Source organism: Myxocyprinus asiaticus, chromosome 38, assembly GCF_019703515.2.
Source record: "Myxocyprinus asiaticus isolate MX2 ecotype Aquarium Trade chromosome 38, UBuf_Myxa_2, whole genome shotgun sequence".
Taxonomy (NCBI): domain Eukaryota; kingdom Metazoa; phylum Chordata; class Actinopteri; order Cypriniformes; family Catostomidae; genus Myxocyprinus; species Myxocyprinus asiaticus.
In genome coordinates, this window is record NC_059381.1 from 35,173,842 (window position 1) to 35,197,076 (window position 23,235).

Here is a 23,235-nt window from a genome sequence, read left to right on the forward strand (position 1 = left end):
CTCACGACACTGACACTTCTCCTCTTGAGAAGGGTATAGCTGCAGGCATTGCTCCAAAAAGGGACGTGAGCTCCAAATCTCCATTGAAGATATAGGGAGCCCCTAACCTTAACCATGAGTGGAAGTGACGCTCCCTTTTGGAGTTGGCTCAACCCCCTTTTGGAGGAACCCTGCCCTATTTTGGAGTAATCCCGCCCTAATTTGGAGATTCCGCCCCCATTTGGAGGTGTCCAGCCTGCAGCTATACCTACTTGTCTGTCTTGCCTGCACTCCTCTCCAGTCTTCCAGGAGACTGATGATGCGAGCTCCACTGCCTTCTCTCTCTTAGTTGTTCACTATTGTCACTCGTCATTTGCATAACGTTGAAATTTTCTCAACTTGTCTTCTCGCTCTCCACGGTGATCTCTGTCGCCAACGGCCACCGGAAGTTGCTGTGCTTTCATTGAAAATGAATGGGATTCTGTCGCTTGCAGTGTGAATGGGGCTTTACACTGCCACCTAGTGGCTTGGATGCAGCATCATGTAAAATCAATAGTTTTCAGTTTCAGATGTCATTGTAGAAATGTAGTATTCACAGTCAGTCATGATTACTTTAATCAATGAATGAAAGTGTCAAATAACAGGACGGTTACTGAGATTAAGCGAGTAGTATTCAGCTGGTCATGTGACTCTAACATGGCATCCCCCATGTGTGGACCCTCTCCATGTAGAATAAAACAGCTTTTATAAGGTTACTGATATGACTGGAGTCTTCATTTTAATGTGTGTGTTCTTCATGAGTGCTCATGATTTCCTACTTAAAATTACAATTAATCTCTTTAGGAGTTAAACTTTTTTAATGAGGAAAAAATTGCTGAGAGCACCTTTAAGAGTGAAATAATATGAAAAAAATATAATGAAAGTAAAACTTTGAAACCTGAACAGTGTTAGGTAAGTTACTCAAAAATAGTAATCAACTAAAAATTACTTATTACTTCTCTAACATTGTAATCATATTACTTTATCGATTACTTTATGGGAAGAGTAATCACATTACTAACTTTTAAGTTACTTTCTTAAACACATCACAGACAGGTTTTTGTTTTTCTGCTCAATGAGTTCAAAATAATATCTATATTTCCTCCTTGTTCATTGTTGTTTCTTCAGCTGTTACAGAATTACAAACATACATACATATGAACATAATTCATGTTTTAAATGTATTCTAAACAAACAATATTATTTTAGAAATGTGTGTAACCAATGTACTTAATTGAAAGTGAAAAACTGTAAAATGATTATAAACATTTAAATTGTAATGTGTTACTCTGCTTTTTTTTTTTTTTTTACTAAAAAGGTAATTAGATTACATTAACAAATTACTTTGTAATCAGATTACACCCAACACTGAACCTGAAAAGGTAGTTGAGACATAAAAGTTGAATAAAACGGTCAGTATTAACCCTACAAGAGTTTAATTTTCCAATGGGTGATCCAGCTGGCTAATATTTGACAGTGACTCTGTAGATAAATGAAATAAATGTCTGTGAGGTGTCACTGTTCTGGGGGTTTGGTTCAGCTGGCACTGTGCAGGTGAAGAGCTTTGCTAGGAGGTACACAGTGTCAGGTAATGAGACAATACCTCACGAAAACACATACAAAAAGCTAGCCTTTACTGCAGAGGCACATTGAAAAGCACCACAACCTGCTGTAATCCCTTTGGCTAGAGTTGCTGACACCGGCTAACCCTTTAGAATAGGCCCTCTTTTGTTGTGTGGGAACGTCACTGCATCTTACCCCAACAGTCCAACATCACTGCGGTGAGTTGTTGTGGTGTACCTGTCTGCACTGTTTCTCAAAAGATAACCCAAATCTTCCACTAACCCAGCTCGAAGCCAGAAACTAGGTCAGTGGATTTATAGATTGCTAATTGCTCTTTTACATGGTACTATATGTGTGTCATCTGTGTTTTATGATGGACTAAATCATTTTCTTAAAAATTCAGGCAGCTGTTCAGAACATGGTGGTTATAAATGTAGGTAACACTTTGTTTGTTAACATTACTTAATGCATTCTGAACTAACATGAACCAACAGTGAACAATAATTATTTAAAGCATTTGTTAATTAATGTTAATAAAAGTACAGTTGTTTATTATTAGTTCATGTTAGTTCAGAATGCATTAATAATGTTGACATAAACAACTTTTAATAAAATAAAAAAAAATATATATATATATATATATATATATATATATATATATATATATATATATATATATATATATTATTATTATTATTATTATTATTATTATTATTATATGCTAAATTTAACATTAACCAAGATAAATATGTGCTGTTAAAGTACTGTTCATTGTTAACTAATGTAGTTAACTAAAGTTAACAAATAAAACCTTATTGTAAAGTGTTACCACATCAGTTAATGCACTATGAACTAACATGAACTAACAATGAACAATTGTATTATTAGCTAACATGAACAAAAATTAATAAATGCTGTAAAAAATATATTCAATGTTAGTTCATGATACCTAATGCAATACCTAATGTTAATGAATGGAACCTTACTGCAAAGTTTACCAGTATATTCATATTATGTCATTTAAGGACATACCATTAGGAACTTTAAAATACACATTCACCAAAATGCTGTAAATATAAAAAAAAAAATTTCAGTAAATGTATTATATAAACTTTATTTACTGCATTTGCCCCCTCTTTCCAATTTCCTTCCTAAATCATTGTTCACTTACCAAAGTTATATCAAAATCAGCTTTCATTTAATGAAATATGAAGTCACTAAGCTATATATTGAGTAAATCAATTGTGTTAAATTTTTACAAACAAAGTATATTTTAACACCTGTAGTGACCCTTTGGGAATTCAAAAAGAAAGAAAATGATCGAAGCTGATCGGGAACTTTCAACCATGATTCAGGAACTCTGGGACAATGACATCAATCGTCTGAGACCTGGCATAGATTATCATATATCTCTACAGGTAATTTTTAAATCTTTCCAGTGTGAATGAAACAAGTATGCTTGAATATGTTTTAAGAAAGCATATAAACAGACAGACTTGATCTGCTTTCTGTTACATCCTTCACGTTCTGTTATGTAACACAAATAAAGTGACATGCGTTGCTATTTTATGTTTGTTGACCTGAGGTCATAAGGTCCGAGAGATTGAGCCCCTGCACCTATTTAACACATACAAACTGAGATAGGTATTGTTCAAATGCTCTTTTTAAAAAAAAAAAAAAAACATTCACAATAGCACTTTTGGACATGGCATTAACACGTAAACTGGAATGCTTGCTGGGATTGTTTACTAAAGAATAAACATATGTGATTTGTTTTAGAATAATAAATTAGCTGCATTAAAATTAAAATTTATTGTACTATTAATTGTTGCTGTGCATACTGACCATGTTTACATGCACAATACTTTTTTTTATTAATGTCCATATTTTGGTTAAGCCTTTATTCTGAAAAAGTTGTTAATATACCTTCCTGTTTACATGTAATCAGCATATTTCAAATACACTGTATTTACATTTAGTCATTTAGCAGAACTTTTTAGTCACCAAGCTACTTACAAATGAGGGTCATAACAAGCATCACAAGTATCACACTGCCAAGTTCAAAGAGTAGCTAGAGCTAGCACTGCTATATACAGTACATTATAATTATAATACTATGTACATTATAATATATAATAAATCATTGATATGCGGTTATAACAACATATATAATGAAAAGGCTGCCAAATAGTAAGCAATTTCATATTTATATAACTTGTGTTATAAATGCTTAATAATACTTGTTATAAATCCTTAATTATACTTATTCAACATTAGTAACCTATACATTTTATCCTTATGTAAAGTGCATTTATTAAGGAGATGCCAACATTAGAAACCTGTACATAAAATTTCAGTATGGTTTAATGGTCATTAGGCTTTATTATGTGATTTGTGCTGTGAATGAGCATAAAGGTTAGGTTAGGTTAGGGTTAGGTTGAGTTAAAATGTTCACGTTTTGGCAGGTATTAAATGAAAGTTGCCCTTCTTATACTTGTTGCCATAACTGCACACAAATGATTCATAATGCATATAAATCGATAACAAAGGGAACAGTAATTGTAAAGTGTCTATAATCTAAATAAGGTGTTCATATGATACATAATTACTATTAATATGGGCATATGCTAGCCGTCTAATTTAGATTTCCAGAAACCGGAATATTGCCTTAAATGGGTTTTGACAGTTGGGTTAACGTGTTTCCATGACACATACTGTACATTATTATTATAATAATATATACATTATAATACATAATAAATCATTGATATACGGTTATAACAACATGCATAATGAAAAGGGTGACTATCATACAATACCTGCCAAATAGTGAGCCATTTCATATTTATATAACTTGTGTTATAAATGCTTAATTATACTTGTTATGAATCCTTAATAATATGTATATAACATTAGTAACCTATGAAAATTTACCCATATGTAAAGTGCATTTATTAAGGAGTTGCCAACATTAGAAACCTGTACATTAAAGTTCAGTATGGTTTAATGGTCACCACGCTATATTACCTGATGTATGCTGTGAATGAACCTGAAAAGTGTTTTTGCAGAGGACTTTAGGTAACTAGAACTAGGTGAAAACATTATTTTGACATCAACGTGAAATGTGATATGAATATAAACACAAAGTGGACTGTAGCAAAATGTCAAAATCCCTCCTTTTTTTAAAAATTAATGTATTTATTTTTTATCCCCTTTTCTCCCAATTTGGAATGCCCAATTCCCACTACTTAATAGGTCCTCGTGGTGATGCGGTTACTCACCTCAATCCGGATGGCAGAGGACAAGTCCCAGTTGCCTCCGCTTCTGAGACCGTCAATCTGCGCATCTTATCATGTGGCTCATTGTGCATGACACAGTGGAGACTCACAGCATGTGGAGGGTCATGCTACTCTCCGCGATCCACGCACAAATTACCACGCGCCCCATTGAGAGCGAGAACCCCTAATCGCAACCACAAGGAGGTTACCCCATGTGACTCTACCCTCCCTAGCAACTGGCCAATTTGGTTGCTTAGGAGAGTTGGCTGGAATCACTCAGCACACCCTGGATTCGAACTCGCGACTCCAGGAGTGATAGTCAGTGTCAATACTCGCTGAGCTACCCAGGCCCCCCCAAAATCCCTCCTTTTAATCTCACTATAATAGTCTATTTTTACCACATTTTTATATAAACCATGAATTAGGGCATTTTATGTTTTTGATTAATGTAAGTATGAATAAGTGTATTTATTAGGTGAAGGCAGATTAATATTTATATTTATGGATTTTAATACTTTAGTTGCACGGGCAACATGATCAAATCCCTTTTTCAAATTAAAATTCCCTTTTTTCAGTATAAAATTCTCTGGATCATCATGGTTCTGGCCAGGTTAGGTGAAGGCAGATTAATATATATATTAATAGGGTTAGGTTTAAGGTAAAGGTTTGGGTAAGGTTTAGGGTTAGGATTAGGTTGGGTTAAAATGCTCACTATTTGGCAGATATTAAAAGAAAGTTGCCATTTTTATGCTTGTTGCTATAACTGCACACAAATGATTCATAATGCATATAAATCGATAACAAAGGGAACAGTAAAGTGTCTATATTCTAAATAAGGTGTTTACATGGCACAGAATTACAATTAATATGGGCATATGCCAACCTTCTAATTTAGATGTCAAGAAACCGGAATATTGGGCTTTGAAAGTTGGATTAATGCATTTCCATGACACATACTGTATATGATTAGAATGTGACCAAATTCCGATATCAAAATTTTCATGTGCATGTAAATGTGATTAATTTACCAAAAGACAATCTTTTAATTCTAGTATCTATACTCTTATATCAACAAGTCAACAAGTCACATCTTATACCCAGTTCTGCTCAGTATAGTCAATACATCCAGTAAAAGGACATATAGAACAACACATTTTTGTCAGAGATATTGTTTGTAGTCAACACATATCCCCTCTCCGGCTTCACTTATCAATGGCATATGTGTCAGTGTATTAAAAGAGCCCATTAACAGGTTCTACAACAGGACAGATAAGCCATTATATATTTTGTTAATATTAAGGTCAGTTTTCAGGTCAACTGTAGTTGTCAGATTATGCCAGTTTTGCATGAAAGATGGAGGGATATACATTTAAAAAATTCTGGATGTTCTTCAAGCTTTTCTTTATGTCATAGGGCAAAGCAGGTAATCTGACAGGTTTCGCAGATGGCAGTGATGGAGCGGGGTTGCCTTTGTTCAAATTTGTTGATGAAAACATCTTCAAAAAGGAGACTTTTTTGGGTAGGAAATCGTTATAATGATTGTCATATTTAACAAGCAGTAACAAAAGACTATTTTTCCTTTACTAGTTAAAAGCAATCATGTATTTACATTTATATTTCATTATACCATCCTATTTAGATCTATGCCATGACAAAAAAGAAAATAGCATTGATTCTAAAAAAGTATGGGTATTAAACAAGAGATTACACTGAAAAGTTGAGTTATCTGATTGTGTCATTGTAGCCTTTATCTCACTGCTGGACAACTATGAAAGTGATACTGGTGAGCCAGAGATAGTCACACCAGAGGAAGAACTGGAAAATCACAAGTTCCTGGATTCAATTATAAAGACTCCCACAATGAAGGTAACCATTGTTATGGTCGGTGCTTATCAAGGGTGATTCAGTTGTATTCAGTTTTTCCAATTTGTCTTAGTTCATGTCAAGTACATGCACAGAAATACATGTTCTAAAATCGGAAATATGTGTCTATTATCTTGAACCCTTACAATATCCTCACACTGATGTACTATCGTGTGATTTTTAACAATTGTATAAACGCGAGACTCTTGAAGAAATAGTTCAATCAAACATGATCATAATTTACTCAGCCTCATGTCATTCCAAACACTGAATATCTTGACATCTGTTGTGTGTTCATGAACGGTATGAAAGAAGCTTGTTTAGAATGGCTTGCATGTTCACGAGATAACTTGCTTTGTTTTAGCACTAAACAATGCAAGTTCAGCAACATTTGAAATGAATGATTCTTTCATATTTGCATATTACATATTTCTTAATTGTATATATCTAATTATATTCATGATTGCTCACAGGAATAAGTACTTTCTTAAACAATTGTATATTTGCTTATATCAGATTGCCCACAAATATCTAGTGGGGAAGCGTCTGTCTCCAGAGGACACCACAGGCTTCAAGCAGCAGCTGTACCGCATCTGGTTTGAGCTGTACGCCAGGAGAGGATCCAGTAAGTAAGTATAGAGGCTTCAGAACAGCTTGTAGAAGACTGATATTGTAAAGTTTGAATCCAAACTCTTACCTTTTTAACCTTAGGCATTTTCCACAAATAGGATTTTAAAAGGCATTAGAAGCATAAATCCCCACCTTCTCGACTGTATTCAACAAATAAATTCAAACAACATTGTCATAATTTTGCTATAATCTGTTGATTGATATTCAATTAATTGTAGTAAAAATGTAACTATTTATAATGTATAAATATATAGTTGTGTTTCACATTTTGTGCACAACCCTGTTACAACATGATTTTTGTCCTATTACAGAAAATGTAACATTACTTAAAATTGTGACATCATTTAGACTTGTTCTTCAGCATGTCAGGAATTTTGCAAACCTCATATAAAATGAATAAAACAGCTAATATAATACTTTGACCTCCTGGGATTAATGATAAACACTTTATGAGAATTATTGCGAAAAAGAAAAGAAAATAACTTTTTAAGTTTCAGGCCCTGAAAATAGCCAGTGTCAAATGGTTTTTATATGCTGATGTTTTAAAAAAGGCTTCATTTTAGGTAATGCGAAGTCCTTTTTAAAAGTTATTTTTGTCTGTGTCTCTCTCTGCCTACAAGACCGGACTCATCTGGTTTTGAGCATGTGTTTGTAGGAGAGACCAGAGGAGGTCATACGGTCATTGGTTTTCATAACTGGATTCAGTTGTACTTACAAGAGAAACTTGGACACATTGACTACAAAGGATATAGTGTGAATGCCAACTCTCCTCAGGTATGTTTATGACATTATGGAAAACTACATGTACCAGATAGAGTTACTTAGTTGTTTATTGCTTATTTATTTTGTATAGTTTAAGTTAATAATAACTTGCTATTGGATTTTTTTTATTTTTTATTTTATGCTGTTTTCTCCCAATTTGGAATGCCCAATTCCCACTACTTAGTAGGTCCTCGTGGTGGTGCGGTTACTCACCTCAATCCAGGTGGCGGAGGACAAGTCTCAGTTGCCTCCACTTCTGAGACCGTCAATCCGCGCATCTTGTCTTGGCTCGCTGTGCATGACACCGCGGAGACTCACAGCACGTGGAGGCTCATGCTACTCTCCGCGATCCACGCACAACTTACCACGTACCCCATTGAGAGCGAGAACCCCTAATCGCGACCACGAGGAGGTTTCCACGTGTGACTCTACCCTCCCTAGCAACTCCCTTGGTTGCTCAGGAGACCTGGCTAGAGTCACTCAGCACACCCTGGATTCGAACTCGTGACTCCAGGGGTGGTAGTCAGTGTCAATACTCACTGAGCTACCCAGGCCCCCTACTATGGGATTACTGATATATTAGTAGATATACAGAAATCTGTTTCCTGACAGCTACAGAGTCCATTTATCCATTCATCCATACATTTATTCATTCATCCATCATCCATCTATCCATCCATCCTTTCATCTGTCATCCTTCCTTCCATCCATCCATTCATCCATGCATACATACAGAGATCCATCCATCCATCCATTCATACATACATACAGAGATCCATCCATTCATACATACATACAGAGATCCATCCATTTATCCAACCATCCTTACATCCATCCATCATCCATCTATTCATCCATCCATCCATCCATCCAAACACACCCTTTAAAAGCATTAATGTATATTGCTTAATATTTTTCTCTTTTCAACATGATTCCCAGCCGGATGAGAATAAGCACATGTTAGCCCTCCAGTTCAGCTGGAAGAACGGCATTAAACCTAAAGGAAGCATCTTCATTGGAGTGAGCCCTGAGTTTGAGTTTGCCTTGTACACTCTGTGTTTCCTCACATCCCCAAATGAGCGTGTGAAAGTCTCCTTTAACGTCTATGAGGTGGAGATAGTCTGTCACCACTATAACCAGAAGCACATAGGCACCACCTATCCTGTCCTTGTGAAATACCTCAGTGTATAACTACAGAAAGGGTCTTTACGGTAAATTAATTAATCATAGCCATGGGTTATAAGTATTGTTTTTGTTTTTATCTCAAAAACAATAAACCATATAAGACCACCAATGCCTTTGCCTCTGTTGTAGTGTCTAACATTTTCAGGTCCACATAATCCTTGCTACATTTTAAAGAGATACAGTAGTTCACTCAAAAATGAAAATTGTTATTATTTTTCACGTGTCATTCCAAGCCCATATGACTTTCTTTTCTTCAATGGAACACAAAAAGATCAAATGAAATGGTCGCTCATTTCAATGCAGTTTACAATAAATTGGTACTGTAGCTCCCAAAGGATGCAAAAGCACCATAAAGGTATCAGAATAGTATTGTTGTCACAATACCAAAATTTCAGCAGTCGTACCGATACCAGTGGAATTTCACAGTTCTCGATTCCAGTTTCAATACCACAGTAAAAATATGCTAATATGGTAATGTGCTATTGAACATACTCCTTCAGCGTGGTCAATAGCCTATTTAAAAAGCTACATTTAAATGTAAATAATAAATTTAAATAGTGGCATATATCCTTCAAGTGTTTCTCAATGAAATATGCATTGCTTAAAGCTACACTATATAACTTTTTTTTGTTAAAAAATAACAAAAGGTTATTAATGAGAGAGTGCAACTAAAATCCATCTTCCAAACCATGTCTTTACCCAAATACACCTTGATAAACCTATAATAATGATATTATATTATAAATATTTTAGAGCTGTCGGGACGGATTTCACGGGAAATTGCATACATCATTCGCCCGTGCTTGTTGACGTCATATCCATACACAGAGAAAATAAGCTCCAGCTACTGTAGCGTGTATGGTGTGGGAGTAGCTTGAAGCTGAAAGTTTGTTGTCACAGTGAACGAGAAAAATTGACCATGGATCATTCAAAACGGCAAACCTCTGGGAATCATTGGTTGTAAAAACAATGAAACCCTGAACAGAGCAGAGTCTACAAGCAAAAAGGGAAAGTGACAAGAGTCCGTAATAAAACCTGAATCAGCATCGGCTTGGCTTTTCAGAGGTGGCAACAACTGAAAGGATTTAAAAGTGACCCAGAGATGGGCTTTTTCTTACTCAACAGGTAAGATATTTTATTGATATGCTTTATGTATAGTTGTGTAATCACACACACATGCACGTCTGTGTGTGTGTAGTGAAATACAATAATTATACTGTAATCGGTGCAGAAATTTTCACTTGCTAGCACACGTGTATTTTTATTTATAACAGCAATAATTTATATAAATAAATCCTTTAGTCCTAGGCTTGCCAAGGACATGTGAGTCTTGAAATGATGTTAACCACTGGTTGGTAACAATGACAATCTACAAACTAGTTACTACCGTGGTCTATTTGGCCAGAATATCCTGCGGTTATAAAAACTTTACAACATTTGACCAGACTAGCAGTCGTTATGTCTAATGTTAAGGAACGTTTGCCTAACTTTTGTAACGTCATTTATTTCAAAACATCAATATTTCCAATAAGTCAAAACAACAGCATAAGATATGGCACTTACCTGCTCAGATTACTTGTTTTCGGATATCTGTCTTTTCCTTTCTTTTGTTATTTTTTTGTCCATTCGCTCTGATAAGATGTCCTGTATCCATGTGTACACCGGTGCCTCAAATCACATTCATCTTCGCAGAGGAGCAGAGCCGAAGCACAACCAAAACAATGTTCTTCCACAAGACGCATACAGTTTTATTTTTTAACCACTAGAGGGCCAAAAGTTACATAGTGTAGCTTTAAGTGTTTTTAAGTAGAGCCTACTGAAATCTGTTTTATTTTTTCCCAAATCCTGTGTTTTAAATTTTATTCAATTTTCTAGAATTCCATGTTTTAGAGTTTCATTTGATTTCATCATCAAAATAGTGCCTAGTCAAATTAATTCCTAAAACTTTTAACAAAGAATATAGAAAAATTACTTTCCAACATAGCATTGCATTTTTTTTTTTTTTACCTAACTTTTCAGTACTGAATTCAGTACAATTCAGTACAACATTGCTTAATTTTTATTATTATTATTATTGTATTATTATTATTATTATTATTATTAATAATAATAATATTACTATTATTATTAATAATTATTATTATCATTATTTATTATTATTACTACGTTACTATACAGTTGTAGTATAGTAGTATGTCTCGCTTTTATTTTGAATCAAGCTTTTATTTTGACCTGTGTTTTTGACAGAAGCTTTACAAGTCGGGATAAACAGTTCGCTACATGGCCCAGTGTGATCATTAAAGTGCAAATGCTGTGATTTAATTATATAAATAAATATGCAGTTTGCAAATGTTGCACGCTTCACGGTGGATGAGTGCTCTGCTTCGTCATCTCTTAAAACACACAGCATGATTCTGTGGAGTTTTGCAGTCTGCTTCACACATTCATTTTAAAGCACACAGCTCAAGCAGACTAAGATTGCAGTCTTTCACGGTTTGATGATCAAACTTGAACATATCACGATTTTAATTTAAGGAAGAGAAGCATGTAACGCGCTGAAAAGTTATTTTGGTAGTATTGGAAGGAGCTTCCCTAGGAATCGAACATGTTTGTCGGGTTGGTGCCGGGCCAGATGTTGGAAGAATTGTCGCTAGGCAGAGGTAAGAAGCAGCTTATGTATTCTACAGTTAACTGGCAAATTAGATGGGCAGGCTCCTCCATTTAATTACTGTCATTTAACAGAATTCAACATCAAACACAAAAACAAGCCAGTAAAACAAAGGGACAGAGAAATAATAAGGTACATGAACATCATTGTTTGAAATTATTCCAGAGAATTTGTGTGCGTGTGTCAGGTCAAGCAAAAAGATGATTCTGAAAAAAAAAGACACCTCACTCTGGGTATGTTTTGAAATGTGTGATATGTGGTTTGTTTCTAAGTGTTTTGTTGATATGTTTTAAGAACTTATTAGAATATGTGCATAGAATGGTTTTTGGCTTACTGTAGGGTTGTTGTTTTTTCATCAAAGACAACACATGAAAATGTGCCATTTTGGCTAAATCTAGCACATATATATCACAGTGCGATGTAAATGAATGTGCATTGTCTCTAAAAAAAGAAATACACAGTTTTTATTGGCACCATATTCTATTTGCGCCATTTTTAAATGCAGTTTTTTGTTTGTTTTTTGCACCATTTTCTTAAAATGTTCAGTTTCCTGTAAATGGTCCCTAAAAAAAGATTGTACTTACCATGAATGAAATGGCCCTGATGATAACAACCCCCGCTGTAATCTGGTCCAGTTTAGCTGGGGGCTTGGAGAACATCTGAGGACAGGGCTCTTCTAAACTGTCTGGTGAAAGTGCAAGCTCAGCTGCTAGGCTTGAAGGTCTTGCCTCTAGCTTTGCCGCCTCTTCAGATTGGACCTGTGACATTGCGAGGCTCTGACGAGAGGGCTACTCTGAGCTCTCTGATGCAAAAAGTCCAACTGCAGGGCTTGAGAGTCCTGCCTCTAACTCTGCTGCACCTTCTGGCTGGACTAGGGATGTGGAAATGCATCCAGATGAGAGCTCCTCTGAGTTTTCTGTTGCTGGTGTAATGGCCTCAGCTTCTGGGCTTGAGGGTCCTGCCTCCACTGCTGGTACCTCTTCAGGCTGTACCGGGGACATGAAGAGACTTTGAGGAGAGGGCTCCTCTGAAGTCTCTGGTGCGAAGGCCTCAGCAGCTTGGCTTGAGGGTCCTACCTCCACTGCTGGCACCTCTTCAGGCAGGACAGGGGACACTGAGAGGCTCTGAAGAGAGGACTCCTCTGAGCTCTCTGGTGCAAAGGGTCCAGCTGCTAGGCTTGAAGGTGATACCTCAACCGATGCCGCCTTTTCTGGCTGGACTGAAGATGTGGAGATGAGAAATGAGAACTCATCTAAGCTCTCTGGTGCTTTTGCAATGGCCTCAACTGCTGGGCTTGAGGGTCCTGCCTCCACTGCTGGTATCTCTTCAGGCAGGACTGGGGACATGGAGAGGCTTTGAGAAGAGGGCTCCTCTGAGCTCTCTGGTGCTGGTGCAATGGCCTCAGCAACTGGGCTTAAGGGTCCTGCCTCTACTGCTGGCACCTCTTCAATCAGGACAAGGGGCATGGAGAGACTCAGAGTAGAGGAATCTTCTGAAGTCTCTGGTGTGGAAGTGATGGGTACAGTTGCTGGGCTTGGGAGTCCTACCTCCACTGCTGCTGCTTCCTCTGGCAGGACCAGGGATGAAGTAAGGCTCTGAGGAGAGGGCCCCTCTGAGCTCTGCAGTGCAATAGCCTCAGCAGCTGGGCTTGAGGGCCTTGTCACTAGTACTGCCAGTACAAGATTAAAGTTGTAAAAAAACATACTCTCGAGTTCGATTCACATTCACTATTGGTACCACTCAAATACACACACAACTCACCAGCCGCAATTCGCTGACATCCTGCAGCATGAAGCAAATTTGCGAAGTCGTCTTTAGCTCCATGACCAACCTCACCACATGGCTCAAGTATTGATCCATTTTTGACTGAAAGTGAAAAAAAAACACAGAACTGATTAATGAGCTTTAAACGAGATGGATATCTAAACACACCACAATATACCATGCTGTTATTCTGCTGACAAACCTCATGTTTTGATATCTGCCTTACACTATCCTGCAAAAACTGGGTCATGTTTAATGAATATACACCCTGGTCTAATCCTGGGCTCACCTTTGCTGTCAAAACGTCCAGTTCTTTACCAACAGTGGTGAGCAGCATGCAGAGGCACTCTAGTGACTGCTCCTCGTTGTTGTTTCTGAGCAGGCTCCCCATGAATTCATGGATTGTGAACTCTATCAACATCTGCTGCTTGAAGAGCTCACCAATGAACTTCATGTTGGCAATGGATCGTCTACGAGACTTCTTTTTTCCCTCGTTCAAATCAAACTTCAACCTCTCCTTTACACCAGCCTGAGAAAGAGTTATGAATTTGATTATTTTGGTACAATTAATTGACAAACGTTACGATGTAAAACACAGTTTGTCTCATATTTAGGATATCTGCAAAGAAAGATAATTTAAAGTAGGGATGCACCGATCCGATACCTGGATCGGTATAGGCTCTGATACTGACGTTTTTAGACGATCATGTATCATGTTCGTTACTCTAAAGCTCCAAAAATGACATAAAAGAACCATAAAAGCACCATTAAATTAGTCCATATGACTCTTGCATTTTATTCAAAGCCACCTGAAGACATGCAATAGCTTTGTGAATCGCAAAAGGTTGCGTTTAATAAGTAAATATACAGTATGTATGCGCAGTGCATTTTAGTGAATGACACTGCTCTGTTGACACATACATAGCACGCGCAGGCTGGTGAGGTGGTCGCAGCTGTTTTCATAGATGTAGATGCTCAATAGTTCGATTCACTTATAAGCATTTAGAATGGCACCGGAGGAGAATTTTACCAGAATGTGAATAAAAAGCAAATTAAACTACTGTGAACTAGACTACATACAGACACTTACAGGAATTTCTGTAGTGTTCTGACCGTCAAAATAAAAGCTCAAGGGTTTTAAAGTTTAATGTGCATGACTGAAATATATTACTGTTGTATTTTAAAATTCTAAAAGTCAATAATAATAATAATAATAATAATAATTGCTAGTGATTGACCGATATGGGATTTTTAATGGCTGATGCCAATGCCGATATCCAGAGAGCAGGGTAGCCGATAGGCCGATACAATGAAGATATATCATACAATTTAATATAGTAAATAATATAAGCAGAAATTTGCTAAAAAATGAGTAAACTCTTATTTAGCACTATATTTACTCAATTTAACACTAAACTTTAACTTTGTAAAAAATAATCTAAAAAAATTATATTGTATTTTAAATGGTAGATAGCATTTTTTTCTGATTTCTATGAAGAAATTATTAATATAATAGGAAGAAGGAAATAACAGTACACACAGTAGTCCAGCAACCATGGATGGTATGTCCACATTAGCAATCGCATTTTCTCAAAAAATACTGAATCAAACCAATTGCACATACAGTGCATAGTGAATAAGACATTTACTTATAGCACACATGAAGCGCTTTTACTTTGAAGTTGCACTCACGCACTCTTGCGGATCCATCGTGAGCAGCAATCTCCTGACAGTTTAAATGGCCTGGATCACCCAGACTGACTGTCATGTCTTGTGAATCAGAGGAACTTTTGATCCTGATCCTGAAGATTTTTATTCTGGCTGATGGAATACACGCTTCAGAGGAAGATACTAGAGGAGCGTTCGATGGGAAGAAAACGCTGGATTTTCATGAGGTTCGTGAATTACATCTTTTTAAACGAGATATCTGCATATTTGCAGACGGTATATAATAGAAGTTTTATTGATATTTGCCTTTTATCATTAGAAAAGTTACAGGGAACTGTTGAGGATAGACTGTTAAAATACGTGCTTCAGAGGAAGATTTATGAGCATTTCACAGGATTATGGATCTGCTGAAGTTGTGTGAGGATGGTTTATTACATCTTTTTAAACGAGATATCTGCATATTTGCAGACGGTATATGATATAAGTTTTATTGATATTTGCCTTTTTATCATTAGACAAGACAGTTAAAAGATACAGGGAACTGTTGAGGAGAGAGAGGGAGAATGAAACAGGTGAGCACTTCAACATTATGAGCTCAAATGTGTTTGCCGCGGCTCTGATATTTGGACCGCTTAAATGAGACTGTGTTGTACACTGGTCTATTATTGTAGTAACACAATGGCACATAACAACAAAACGAACCGTTACTGGTTGATTACATGTCTCAGTCGCTTCACATGCAAGCAGGCGATTCTCAGCACCCTCAAGAAACAAACAGGCCAAAGGGAAAAAAAATTGCGATATATTTTTTAATTTTCTGCATCGGCCAATTTACTGGTCTCAGCGATATATCAGTCGACCACTAATAATTACACTTTATTATTATTATCATTATAATTTGTTTACAAATTACAACGATATTTAAGTTGAATGGCTTCCAAAAATAACTGTGTGAATGAAAAGTGGACAGACATCTTACAACTAAATATATAAAATAAAAAAACAGAGATATGAATCCTTTAAAGTCCAGATACAAGTTGAAAAAAATGTGCAAAGAAAACTGGCTTCTTTTCTACTGAAGAATTAGACTGGAATTATTGTTCATTTAGCTTCTACATCAGGGATATGCCATCCATATAAACAAGGTTAGCAGTGCTTACCTAACAGAAGGTTGAAAAGAAAAATGACACTGAAATATTTAAATATAATTGTAAATATAAACTACTGTTTTTGTTCAAATTCGTCATCTTTCATCTCAGTTGAGCAGCACAGACAGTTATTCATTAATTCGCTTTGGCGCTACCCTCAAGTATAAGCACTTTATGTTATGCTTTCTCTGATTCAAAGCATTGTTTACAGCCCTTTAATTCAGCACTGTACATTCAAATTGAATCACACCCGCAACAACAAATGGCCAAGGTAAGCATGCTTACCAAAATGAGTAAGCCAATCAGAAGCTCCTTCTTTCAGTCATGCTATCTGATAGGCTAGGTTTTTGTTTTGCATCAGCTCTTTCAAGTTCAGGTAACTAATGCATTATTAAGCGCTAAAATGGGTATAGTGTAAGCATTGCCAACCTACGGGGATTCACAAAGTTGATTTCAATGAAGTTGATAAAAGAGCAAAACTTAATCAAGCAGACGACTATTACAACAAAGTGATGGAGATGTTCATTCACAAGGAGAGACACGGATTTTTTGTTCAAGTAAAGGTAAGTTAATGTATTTATTAAAAATCTGTGTTATTGATACTAGGTCGTAGATACTAGGTCATTGTTTCTGGTTAGTCTGAGGCTATGAAGGGGTGATCTGGCAATCATGCCCTTTTCGTGTTATGCTCTGTCTGTTTGATAGTTCTTATCTGATAGTAATTTTGGCTGGTACCTCAAGGGCACAGTCAACTGAAAACACAGAATGCATAAATAAACTGAGATTGGGATGTTGAATCTTCATTATGTGTTCTGAGGTAAACAGATTCTTTCTGGAGCACCACATGATTTTAGAAATAAATACTTTTCATTGATAGGTTTATGCTCAATGAACAATGAACTTGAATAACATTATATTATATGACTCTCCTGGGCCAGACTCTTGCTCACTCTGACATAGGTCACAGAGAAGCAGGCATCGTTCATGGCTTTCTCAAAAAACAAATCAACGACACCCTTAAGTCGCTCCTCTGTGTCAGTGCACAGGCCAGCCACCTGCTCCATCAGCTGGTCAAACTTCTCTGGTGTCAATTTATTGAGGATACCTCGGAAAGTTCGGAAGAGTTCCTTCATAAAGCATCAATGAACATATTACTGAATGCTCTTCAAGACACTCTTCACTGTTAAACCATCAATCATCTGTGCAACAAAACATGTTTTCTCTGTTTACTGCACATAAAGCCAGTTTGAAAATGTATTTGGCTTAAGACATATTGAAAGAACACACCTCACTTTCCTGGTCCTCTGGATTCTCACCGGCCATGCTCATTTTTAGGCCGGGCTTCCAGGCGTTCTCTGCCTTGTTCAGATCCACATGTTCCTTCAGCTGGTGGTCTATTTCTTTGCAACCAGATAGTTGATACAGCTGCTGTGAGAACAGACACAGCCATGTAATGCTGAGCAGGTGTATTGAGTGCTTGTTATATGGAACCTAAAGACATGTCACCTCATTTTAATGAGGGATCTATGAAATGAAAAGACTATGATTCTGATATTAAACATTCTGATTAAAGAATGTATTCATGTATAATTTAAAAGGATCAAGAGATAGTAGTTCAGGCTGAATTCAGTTAAGTGTGAAAGTAAGTAAAAATGAGAAAATAGGAAAGACAAACCGATTTTGCCTCTTGGGCATTTGGAGCCCATGGGTTGATCCATTGGACGCATGGGCAGCCTTTTTTCATTCACCTGTAAAAGCAATCAATCAGCGATACAGATAAATATCTCCTACTCTAAAGGACAATCAAGTTATATCCCTTCATTCCCATAGTAGTCGATTCAAGTGTCAAATTAACACCTTGTAAAATATCTAAAGGAGTTTTCTAAAAATTAATCACTTTAGCCAGTATTATTTTAAAACTGTGATACTTGATATATTTAAGCATCTGTGTAACAGTGTCTGACCTTGCAAGGGAAGTCAGGAAGCCCCTCTGCCTTCTGTAGGCAAGTAGGCATGAACTGAAAGCTCAGTAAAAACTTGCGATCATACTTCCTCTTCTCTGCAGAAGGTCCTGGTGTTATTGGCTCTGATGAGGGGCTTGAAGGTTCCTCTTGCTCAGCTGAGGCAGGTTCAGAGGCTGCATCCACACATGGAGCTGTATCCAGGCATGGGGGAAGATGCTCCATTTCCCCCACTGTGGCCTTTAGCTCGGGCACAGGCTCGGGCGCTGGCTCATCTAAGGGCTGGAGGTCTTCTGCCTCAACTGGTATGGCAGGAATGGAGGCTGCAGTCAAACTATGGAGCCACAGGACCTGTAGGGAAAATCTCAGTTTTCCCCAGTGGCTGCTGTGGTTCAGGTGGACTTGGATTCCAGCTTCCTGAAATACGTGGACGTTTTGTTCTACAACATAAATTACACACAGTCATACCTCAAACATGAATTTTGAAGCCGCCATGCATTAAAAAAAAAAAAAAGTATGTAATTCAATAAGGCTTCAAAATTCATGTGTGAGGTATGAATGTGTGTAATTTATGTTGTAGAACAAAACGTCCACATATCGTCAAGTAATGTTTACCACAGACCTTATTTTACTCATAGAAAAATCTTGAGGGAACCCATGGCGAGTTCTCTTCCAGGTTTTCGGACTACAAGCTGAACAGCTCTATTGGACCCAACAGCAAACCCGCAACCCATGAGCAAGCATTGTTGCTCACTTCACATGCAAAGAAGGCATTTACATAGAAGTCTTAAAGGCAAAGATGCAAAACAATGTGCTGTTTTATTCTAAAGGGCCGTTCACAATGACAGTGTTTTTCAGTGACAATTTAAGTGACTGGGAGTTGGTGATCTGAGGCTATATAAGCGACAGTAACTGTTGGTGGTGTAGCAGAGTTTAACTTTATACAAATAAGCTATGACGCGATGCAAGAACTATAAATGGGAGTGACAGAGATTGTGGAGCTCACGGCTATTATAATTGTCACACACAAAAAAATTACATCTGTTTTAGTACAAGAACCCTTAAATAACATTAAAAGTGGACCAAGCAAAACCAAAAATATTAAAAATTATAAGATATGACCCCATTAAAAGAATAGTTCACCCCAACCTTTTAATTCTGTCATTATTTATACACCCCCATGTCATTCCAAACCCCTATTCTGTTATTTATTTGCAATGGAACAAGGGAAAGGAGACATTTTTAACAATCTTCATGCAGCTTTTTTCTTTTTTTCTTCTTTTTTTTATACACAGACGACAGCAGACAGTGTTTGAAGTGTACAAGGTAACTGGGTCAGCTGGTTATGGTGTATTATCAGCTATTAGAATAAAGAAGGAAAGAAAGAAAGGGCAAAAAAAAGAAGAAAAAAAAGAAAGAAAAACAAACATTTATGTTAAAAGTGTTATTTAGTGTTTTATTTCATATATCTACATATCACAAATGCAGACCAGAGCAGTTAAAGGATACATTTACAGATCCCTTGTCATATATGCTAAATAACCATTATACTTATATATATATATATATATATATATATATATATATATATATATATATATATATATATATATATATATATAGTGTATATATATATACACACGCACACACACACACATATAAATATATATATGGAATATTGGGAGTCAGTTGAAATGCTTTCTGACAGGGATTATATGATATCAAGACCCAGCTCAGACACTCAGGGTAACTGAGGGACCCATACACAAACACACAAAAATAAAAAGACAGCACTCAACAACACCCCATGAAGGCAACACACCATGCCGAGGGCCAAGGGCGTGCAAACCCTGAAACAGAATGACCAGCGGTCTGACTGGTAGTGTGCATGTTGTGTCTATATATAATAATAAACTGTATAACTTAGTAATTTTGAGAGTTACTGATCTTGTTAATTCAATAAGTGATGTGAGTTTAATTGTACATTACCAATTGTAGCTTTGATGACACTTTTTATTTGTAGGTAGTAGAAGTACTGATTTTTATTAATATTATATTTCTTTGATAGTTCTGAAAATGTAATGAAGTTTTTGTCTATGTAGAGATGATGTAAGTGTGTGATATCTTTTTCTATCCAATTTTTAATGACAAGATAATTCATTTTTGGCAGTATGGTTATTTTGATAGTGACTATTCGTCCTATGATTGAGAGTAGAATATTCATCCAGCGCTGTAAGTCATTTTCTGTTATTTTTAATGCAGGGCTAAAGTTAAGATTAAACAAGTCTGAGATGTTGGGAGAGAGGTGTATTCCTAAATATGTAATATTACCTATTTTAAACTGAGTGTCCTGTAGTCTAGTCTTTTCAAATTTTTGGTATAATGGAAGGATTGTAGATTTTGTCCAGTTTATAGAATAGTCATAATGAGCAATAGGTTGAATGACTTCTGCAAGTGATCTATTTGGATTTTGTAGATAAAGTAGAATATCATCAGCGTATAATGAACTTTTATGGTTGGTATTATTGCTTGTGAAGCCTATAATATTGTCATTTCGTCTTGTGGCGGCAGCTAAGGGCTCTAATATGAATAATGCAAAGAGTAGTGGAGAGAGCGGACATCCTTGCCTCGTCCCTCGCTGTAGCTGGAATGATAGTGATATAATGCCATTTGTGATGACTGATGCCATTGGTGTGCTGTATAGTGTTTTGATCCAGTTTATGAATGACTTTCCAAAACCAAACTTCTCAAGTGTTGTATAAAGTGCCAGTGATACAATGTGATACAATGATTCTATTGGTATTTTGTTGTTTGCAGATGTTCATGATACTAAATAAGCGACATGTATTGTTTGATGAATGAAGTCCTTTGATAAAGCTTGTTTGGTTTAAGCAGATCTTAGATTAATTCCGTGTTCTTATGTTGTGGTATGAAGGAATTGCTTTTAATTTCTGTCATCATTCTTAAGAACAGGGGGGAAATTGTTGACCAGAAGTGTTTATAGAATTCTGGTGGGTAATCGTCTAGACCTGGAGCTTTATTATTTGATAGTAAAAAAAGGGCTTTTTTTTTTTGTAATCATCTGCTGTTAATGGTTCTTCTAGTTCTTCTATTTGTATTTGACTTAAAGTAGGTAAAACTATGTTATTTAAAAAGTGTCAGTTTTTCTGTAATTTTGCTCTTTTTCACTGCTATAGAAAGTTTTGTAGAAGAACAGTACAAGAATAGTTCATAATGACCATGGCTGTCAATCACCAAAAAGGACAAAAAACACATTTAAAGGGAAAGTTCACCCAAAATGAAAGTTCTCTCATCATTTACTCACACTCATGCCATCTCAGATGTGTTTGACCCAGATTTTTAGACAAATATTTCAGCTCTGTAGGTCCATACAATGCAAGTGAATGGGGGCCAAAATTTTGATGCTCCAAAAAGCAAATAAAGAGAGCATAAAAGTAATCCATAAGACTCCAGTGGTTAAATTCATGTCTTCAGAAGTGATATGATAGGTGTGGGTGAGAAACATCAATATTTTAATCCATTTTTGCTAGAAATTCTTCTCCCTGCCCAGTAGGGTGGTATGCATGAAGAATGTGAATCACCAAAAACACAAGAGAAGGAATGTGAAAGTTAAAGTGGAGTGGAATGACTGAGTACGTAGAAGAATTTATAGTAAAAATGGACTAAAATATTTATCTGTTTCTCACTCACACCTGTCAAATCGCTTCTGAAGACATTGATTTAACCACTGAAGTCATATGGATTACTTTTATGCAGACCTATGTGATTTTTGGAGCTTCAAAATTTTGGCACCCATTTACTTGCATTGTGAGGACCTACAGATCCTTCTAAAAATCTTCATTTATGTTCTGCTGAAGAAAGAAAGTCATACACATCCGAGATGGCATGAGGGTGAGTAAATGATGAGAGAATTTCAATTTTTGGGTGAACTATTCCTTTAAAAGCAACATAAGAGCTGTCTATACTACTTGTATGCTTTATTCCATGTTTTATGAATTCTGAAGTCATACAATAGGTTTATGTGAGGAACAGACCGAAATTTCCTTGTTATTCCATGAAAATGTTTGCGTTCAGATTTTAAAAAATCATCTCTGATGCCAAAACAGCATTGGTTCTCATTTGTGTCTTTACAAGAATAATGTAAAATTCCAGTTTGAGTATACAGAATGGAGAATGACATTTAAAGGGATAGTTTAACCAAAAATGACAATTCTCTCATCTTTAACTCACCCTTGTGCCATTTAATATGTGTATATCTTTCTTTCTTCTGCTGAACACAAACAAAGATTTCTAGAGGAAAATCTCAGCTCTGTAGGTCCATACAATGGAAGTGAATGGTGATCAGGCCTTTAAAGCTCCAAAAAGGAGATAAAGTCAGCATAAAAGACTAGGGATGGGTACCGAAACCCGGTATTAAATGGGCCCTGGGGCTACATTATGAAAGACCGTAGTATCGATAAGCTCCAACGTTATCGGTTCTGCTTTCGGTACTGGATAACTTAAGAAAATACATTTCCTACTTATTATTGCTACATAAACGTTATCTTGCGCATTTTATCTCACCAACAGTTTCTAATTTGCAGTAAGATTAAGACATTCGTCTATGATGCATTTTCGCTATTCCCAATCCAAAAGCGAGATCTCTCTCGCGCGGAGCCTCTGTCTCTCACACGCTACAGCACGCACACACACATAAGAAAGACCCT

The 23,235-nt window shown here is 36.3% G+C and overlaps 2 protein-coding genes across 3 annotated transcripts; one reads left to right on the forward strand and one right to left on the reverse strand.

The window, feature by feature from the left end:
* Nucleotides 1–1,765: 1,765 nt before the first annotated feature.
* On the forward strand, nt 1,766–9,394 carry LOC127429364 (uridylate-specific endoribonuclease B). Of its 2 annotated transcripts, none has more exons than XM_051678356.1 (7): nt 1,766–1,799; nt 2,868–2,999; nt 6,273–6,378; nt 6,604–6,725; nt 7,239–7,351; nt 7,973–8,126; nt 9,054–9,394. In XM_051678356.1, exons 2-7 carry the CDS (start codon nt 2,898–2,900, stop codon nt 9,303–9,305), a joined length of 849 nt encoding a protein of 282 aa, XP_051534316.1. In that variant the 5' UTR covers nt 1,766–1,799; nt 2,868–2,897; the 3' UTR covers nt 9,306–9,394. The 2 variants fall into 2 exon arrangements, with proteins under 2 accessions (XP_051534316.1, XP_051534314.1); XM_051678354.1 differs by having other exon boundaries at nt 1,790–1,885.
* Nucleotides 9,395–12,109: 2,715 nt separating this feature from the next.
* On the reverse strand, nt 12,110–18,622 carry LOC127428787 (calphotin-like). Its single transcript, XM_051677382.1, has 6 exons — nt 18,512–18,622; nt 18,223–18,295; nt 17,835–17,975; nt 14,050–14,260; nt 13,729–13,833; nt 12,110–13,636 (listed from the first exon to the last, which is right to left on the reverse strand). Exons 2-6 carry the CDS (start codon nt 18,289–18,291, stop codon nt 12,756–12,758), a joined length of 1,407 nt encoding a protein of 468 aa, XP_051533342.1. The 5' UTR covers nt 18,292–18,295; nt 18,512–18,622; the 3' UTR covers nt 12,110–12,755.
* Nucleotides 18,623–23,235: the final 4,613 nt, after the last annotated feature.